This window comes from Mustela putorius, unplaced genomic scaffold (genome assembly GCF_011764305.1).
Source record: "Mustela putorius furo isolate JIRA1106 unplaced genomic scaffold, ASM1176430v1.1 tig00003850_pilon_pilon_pilon, whole genome shotgun sequence".
NCBI classification, from domain to species: domain Eukaryota; kingdom Metazoa; phylum Chordata; class Mammalia; order Carnivora; family Mustelidae; genus Mustela; species Mustela putorius.
In genome coordinates this window covers 12615471-12621909 of record NW_025422002.1, presented here as the reverse complement: position 1 = coordinate 12621909, position 6439 = coordinate 12615471, and the positions used below count along the sequence as shown (strand labels likewise).

The 6439-nt window shown below is 45.2% G+C and overlaps 1 protein-coding gene across 1 annotated transcript; it reads left to right on the top strand.

Annotated features, from left to right (window-relative positions):
- The first annotated feature begins 655 nt into the window (after positions 1-655).
- On the top strand, positions 656-5806 carry MKRN2OS (MKRN2 opposite strand). Its single transcript, XM_004738552.3, has 4 exons — positions 656-945; positions 3764-3813; positions 4390-4552; positions 5319-5806. Exons 1-4 carry the CDS (start codon positions 728-730, stop codon positions 5557-5559), a joined length of 672 nt encoding a protein of 223 aa, XP_004738609.1. The 5' UTR covers positions 656-727; the 3' UTR covers positions 5560-5806.
- The last annotated feature ends 633 nt before the right edge of the window (positions 5807-6439 follow it).

Genomic DNA, 6439 nt, shown 5'->3' with positions numbered 1-6439 from the left:
TTGCAGTTTCTCAAAATTATTTTAAAATTAAAGAATCATCCAGTGCATGTAGTAAAATGTTTAGCTTGATGAATTTTCACAAACTGAATACTCAGTACAACCAGTCCCTTGATAATGAATCAGAGCAGCCGCAGGCCACAGAAACTCCCTCCTGCCGTCTCCTAGACAGTATCCCTCTCACCCCCACCTAGGGCAACCACTATCCTTATTTCTAACTGCTGTTAATTTTTTATGAGCAAGATTACTTCTATGATATAAAACATCAAAAGAAAATAGCCTCCAAGGCTATATTTATCCAACAACAAAACAACATAACCTATTCTAGGAACACAGAAATAAATGGGGGCCCTTAACTGCAAGAAGCTCACAGACTAATGGCTAATCAAATATCAGAACTGCAGGAGAAACATGAATCCGATTGTACCAGTGCAAGGGAATGCTCAAGGAAGTGAAGGAAGGTTTCACAGAAAAGTAGGGCTTTAAAGGATAAGTAGGAGCTGCATGTTGACAAGGCTGGAAAGAAACTGTAAGTGAGCACAAATGAAAACTAGCTCTTTAAGACACCAGTTTCCAGGGAGGTCTGGTTACTGGTTAATCCTACTTGCGCTGTCAATCAGGATGACATCACTGTTGTTCAGGTTACTCAGGAGGCTTACATTTGCTAGCCAGGTAATGAGGAAAAGGAAGTCTTGGGAAATGGCACCCGGTTGCCCAGGACAGGAAAGCCATGCAGCGTACTGAGGCCGGAAAGGCTTTAATTAAATTCAACCACTGTAAGAAATACATCTATAGCTTCAGTGTTCCCCAACGCTGCCCCCTCTGCCAGCAGGTGATAGGCTCGAGGAAGCTGGAGGAAGCACCTATTAGCATCTCCAATCCGTTTACCAACGGGCATCAGGAAAAATGTTCATTCCTCCTCAGACCAACTCAAGGGACGTTTCTTAGGTACAGTGCTTTTTGAGTGTTATATTAAGTGATTCTGTAAACTTCTCCTTCTGTGTTGTAGTCACTAAAACTTTTTCTTTAAAGATTTATTTGAGAGAGAGAGTTCCCGTGGGGGTGGAGGGGAAAGGTGGAAGGGCAGAGGGAGAAGAAAAGGAAGAGAGAATTTCCAGCAGACGCCCTGCTGAGCGGTGAGCACAGAGCCTGCTGCAGGGGTGGGGGTGGGGGGCTTTGGGATGCCATGAGACTGAGATCATGACCTGAGCCTAAAGCAAGAGTTGGACACTTAACCAATCAAGCTACCCAGGTGCCCCCAGAACTTTCTTTTTCTAACAGGTACTATATGGTGTGAGGTTTGGTGGATAATCTTGCCAGTGTTTCAGCATTAAATCCTAAAATTTAGGTCTATTCACTTCATAAAGATAGATGGTGTGTGTACTTTCCTAGATTGGTAAGTGCAAAGACTATATGAAGAATAAGAGAAGATCAAAACTGCTGATACACTCTTAAGAGAGGAAAATTGATAGCTTGGCACTTTTTTGGGTCATAGATTTTGTGCTAAGAGGGTAACTGGCTACTCTAATCAAAATAATTTCTTTACTGCAAGTTAGTCTGTAATTTCTGTGACCAAAAGAACAATGTACAAAGCCTGAAGAAAAGCCATGTACAGACTATTCTGCATAGAGATGAATTAAACTGAAGACCAGAGGTGGTCTGCCTCAGTTGTGGATACCACCTGACTAAGAAAGATTTCAGAAATCAAAAGGACTGTGCCTCCTTAGTGTCCCTGTGGAGTTTACAAATGGAATTAGAAGTGGCCCAAGATAAACCAGGTGTGAGAGCAGGGACACTATGGAATGACCATGGTCACGAACATCACTATGACCTAATGCCTCCTTGAAATCCACCCTCCCAACCCCCATGTGCCTTTGGCAGCGCTGGTTTTGGGACAAGACAGTTGGAGTGGTCTAGTCATTGCCCTGCTTACTAACTTCCTTAATTGGTTTCCTTCCTGTCTTTATGTGGATGAAATGAACCAAAGTGTGCAGAATGCTGCACTCATGCCTCTGGAAGGCTGCCGGGTGCAGAGAGAATAGCACAGACTGTGTTGCCACGAAGCCCCCAGTTCCTATTCCCGTTCAGACCAGCTCCAGACGCTCCAGTCTCTGTTCCTCATCTACAAATGGACGGGCCTGCCGACCCTGCAGGGTGGTGAGGTTCAGTGATAAGGCAGATAAACCTGACCCAGGCTCTGTTGAACCAACGTACTCCTTTCCATCCTATTCTTATACTCAGTTCAGAATACAACTGGCAGAACTTTCGTTTTCCCTATCTGAATCATGAAGCCCAAAATGTTTCATAAGATCCCCTCATTTGTGCTAACCTGGAGTATTAACTGGCTGGATTCCAAAAGCTTTTGAATGAAGTGATTAAAATTCAGAATTTAAATACCATAACATTGGTTCATTCAACAAATCCTTACTGAGCAGCTAGGGATGTCACAGTGAAGGAGCCATAGCCGCTCTCTAGAACATGACAGACTTTTAGGTTGGCCCTTAGGAAGCATTAATTTATCCTATGATGTGGTAGCAATACTAATACTTAGGTTTAGCAGAAACCTTAGTACCTTTACCACCAGACCCTCTAAGGCCCACTTCCAAATTGTTCCTTTCCCTTTCAGCCAACTTCCAAAACCTCAGGACTGACTCCCACAGTTCACCTTGAGACGATTTCACCTACTTTGTGAAAGAGAACCTGCAATAACCCAAAGGAATCACTGAGGTTCTCATCAAACTCTCAGGGCTGTCACATATGGTTGTGCAGGTTGTGGACTACACAAAGCTCCCTGGCCACTAAGGGACAGGAGGAAGGAAGGAATAGCTGGGATTTCAGCAGGAAACAGAGTGCGGTGAAACGCTGGGTTCATTCTCGGCCTCTGAACCCATGGGGTCTCAAAACAGAGTGGCTGCAACAAGATGACCTGGGGGATCACTCTGAAAGTGGGGCCACTATTTGTGTTCTTGATCATCTTAAAGCCTGGGACTGCTTGCTTCCATTGGGAACCTGCTATCTCATGAAGGAGCTTTATCATTTAACTATGACCTCTGATTTATTCAACATCTGTATGTGGCCAGTACTTGGCAGGCATTTTATTCTTACGAGATTGCTGGAGGTTTATGGTATTCCCATTTTACAAATGAGGAATCTGAGATCAGAGAAAGTAGCTTTCTAATGTCCTAAGGCTAGTAAGTGATGGCCTGGGATTGTATATGAAGGTTAAATCATGGAGTCAGAGATTTAATGGACAGTCTCAGGTCAAGAGCAATTTCAGGAAGCAAGGGCTGTCCAGGAAAAGCGAGCATGGCTGTGGGCTACAAAGACCAAAAGACAAGCTATTTCAGTTTTGAAGGTAGAGGTCCACGGAGATGCACTCAGGACCCTTTCCCTGCTCAGCCTGAGGAACAGGCTGTAACTTCTCCTCCAATGTGGAAAGAATGAGGAGCTCCTTCAACAACTGACCTGCAGGTGTGCCCCTCTGTTGGGGAGCCAAGAGCTAAGCTGACTTCACGCCCCAGCAGGGCTCGCTTTCCACACACTTTAGTGCGTGTGTGGTGGTGGCAGAGCTTTAGTAATAATAATGGGGTGGGGGGTGGTTAAAAAAAACCCATGGGGGCCAGGGCATATTTTCTACCTCAAATGTACTCTTGGCTCAACCAGTTTTGAAACAGCGCTTCCTCTCCCCTGATCACTCATGCCCAGTTCTGGCACCAGCCAAGATCAGTCTCTTACTGTAAATACCGACTCTTTCTGTTTCTTTCAGGGAGTACGATGGAAGGTCTGATCTTCACGTCGGAATAACTAACACAAATGGTGAGTGCCCTGCTCAAGGCAGGAGAAACTGACAGGTGAACAGAAACCCAGGACTGGGTGTTTGGACTCAGATTTACCCACATGAGCCATCAAAGGTATGACCCATTGTCTCAGCGGAAAGTCAGCGCTGATTTAAGGAAACCAGAGAGAAACTCTGATACATAGAAAACTTCAACAAGAATATGGAGATGATTATCCTGGCCCTATGATTGTCTCCATTTGCTGTGGCAACTTTGCGGAAGGAGGAGAGGGGGTGGAGAAAGAACTGGGTTTCCCTGAAAGAAATGAGGTGCTGAGGGCAGGAGAGGCAGAGGCTCCAACAGCCCCAATGCTCCCTGGCTCTAGGGAAGGCTCCAGCTCTGTTCGGGGGGTGGCTGCCTCCCCAGCTTGACCATGGGGGTGGGGAGGCAGATTCTAGAGCCTCTCATGGTCTCCTGCTCTCTGACAGCCATCAGAAAGTACAATCTGGTTAACCTCTTTGTAAAGTGACCACGGTGGCTGTGACAGTCTTCCAACCACCCCTCACAGAGGCGTGTGTTCCCTTAAGCCCCCACGTGACCCTATTTCCGGTTGCAGGAGTAGTGTATAACTATACCACACACGGCGTCCGGCGAGATGGAGCAGGGTGGGAGGAGAGTGTCAGCATCCCGCTACTGCAGCCTGGCATGTATGGACTGATGGACCAGTGGGACAAGTACCTGGAAGACTTCTCCAGCACGGGGGCCTGGCTGCCCCAGAGGTATGGTTCCCTGGAGATTCCCCATGCAGTTGTGACCCCAGCGTAGAGGACTCCTAAGCTGTGTTTGGTTCGTGTTGAGCCTGTACGGAGATAGTAGTGCCTGTAACATAGCATAAGCAGGGGTCGAATGACCTTGGATTTTCTGCAGGGGTGAGCCAGCCCACCTTTACATAACAGAATCACTGTATCTTAAGAACCGAAAGGACTACAACACAGTACTCCCATTATTTGATTAGAATTTTTACATACTTAACATTTAATATGTACAGCAAAAGCCACATTATAGTCCCTTAAAAATTTTTTTTTAAATGTTTAAAACGTACCTAGCAGCCCTTTTTTTGATTTAGCAATTTGAAATTTCTCAATTTCTTGCTCCCTCAATACTTTAGGCATGTAGCATACTTGTGGACCTAATTGGTTTGAGGCTTCCCTTAAAATAAGTGTAGATGCTGGGATACCCTAAAACTTAGAAATGGAACTCTATTTCTAAAATGTCAGTTCCCCAAGTTCCTGTGCAACTCAAGTCAGCACTTTGACCATCTAGGCGCGTCCATGCCTATCTTGCTGAAGTTGCAAGCAGAAATAGCCCAAGCGGCCAAGCATCCTTCAGATCTACACTCTGGGAGCTCAGTCGCCCAGGGGACCAGCAGACCCAGTGTGCGGAGGGCCCAATTTCAATGCTGCAAGTCCCTTGGCGGCTTCACGGCCTGTGTCTGAGCCACTTTGAAACCTCAGCCTTCTCTTCTCACCGTCCTTGTTTTCTAAGGTATGAAGAAGACCGTCACAACTGCTACAGTTACACCCTCACATTCATTAACTGTATTCTGACCACAGAAGGCAAGGAGCAACTGGACAAAGAAGAGTTCACAGAGAAGTATGTGGTCCCAAGGACAAAGAAGGCCTCCAAGTACATCACACTCTACCGGGCGATAGAGGAGTATGGCTTCTATGTGACCGACCACCCTGATGAGGAGACAAGTCCTCCGGAGGGGAGCGGCTCGTGCTGAGTGTGCTAAGGGCAGAGGGACAGCACCGTTAGACGGTTTGAGGGATTTCTACATGTGTTCAACTGTGGTTAATAACAAGGTTTTATGGCTTTCTTTGTAGCACATTTCTACTTACTGCATTGTGTTTATGAAATTAATAAAAATTGCTATGTTTTGCTAGAGTTTTAAAAATTGTATGCAATACAAGTAAATTTTTTAAAAAAAAATTTATTTGACAGAGAGAGACACAGGGAGAGAGGGAACACAAGCAGGGGGAGTGGGAGAGGGAGAAGCAGACTTCCTACTGAGCAGGGAGCTCGATGGGACTCGATCCCAGGACTCTGGGGTCACAACCTGAGCCAAAGGCAGACACCTAACTGACTGAGCCCCCCAGGCACCCCTCATTACAAGTAAATTATTCTCATAATTGTTCTATATTTAAACTGAGGTTCCATGTTACAGCATAAAGTGGCAGCATCTTTTATTCACAGGACAACAAAAGCTATTTTTTTAATTAAAGCTGAACAAATTCATTTTTCCATGTGAACCCAGAAAGTGGGGATTTGTAGAAAGGTGAGTGAGACATAATTTATTAAATAAATTCTCCAGTTTTTATTCAAAAAGTGCATGGTAACCCTTTGACAGTAATAGTGAAAGAGAGAGAGCAGGAAAACAATCAAGTAAGGGTTTCTGAATCTAAGTTAGGAAATGGGCTCCACTTCTCAATGAGTCTTTATGAGACTATATGCAAAGTGGATGGCAACTCACTCAGTCAGTCTGTTTCTCTCTCATATTACTTGACCTGACATGAGGAGATTGGGGTGTTAAGCTGACCAAGGCAAGTACATCCCCTGTCTACTGTGTTTATTTATATTTTAGACTTTATTTATTTGAAGTCATC

Excerpts from the sequence above, each read along its gene's own strand:
- MKRN2OS (XM_004738552.3), top strand. The coding sequence starts at position 728 with ATGCAGCGTACTGAGGCCGGAAAGGCTTTAATTAAATTCAACCACTGT. Across the intron at positions 946-3,763 it reads ACTCAAGGGACGTTTCTTAG|GGAGTACGATGGAAGGTCTG; the intron begins GTACAGTGCTTT and ends TGTTTCTTTCAG. Across the intron at positions 4,553-5,318 it reads GGGGCCTGGCTGCCCCAGAG|GTATGAAGAAGACCGTCACA; the intron begins GTATGGTTCCCT and ends TTGTTTTCTAAG.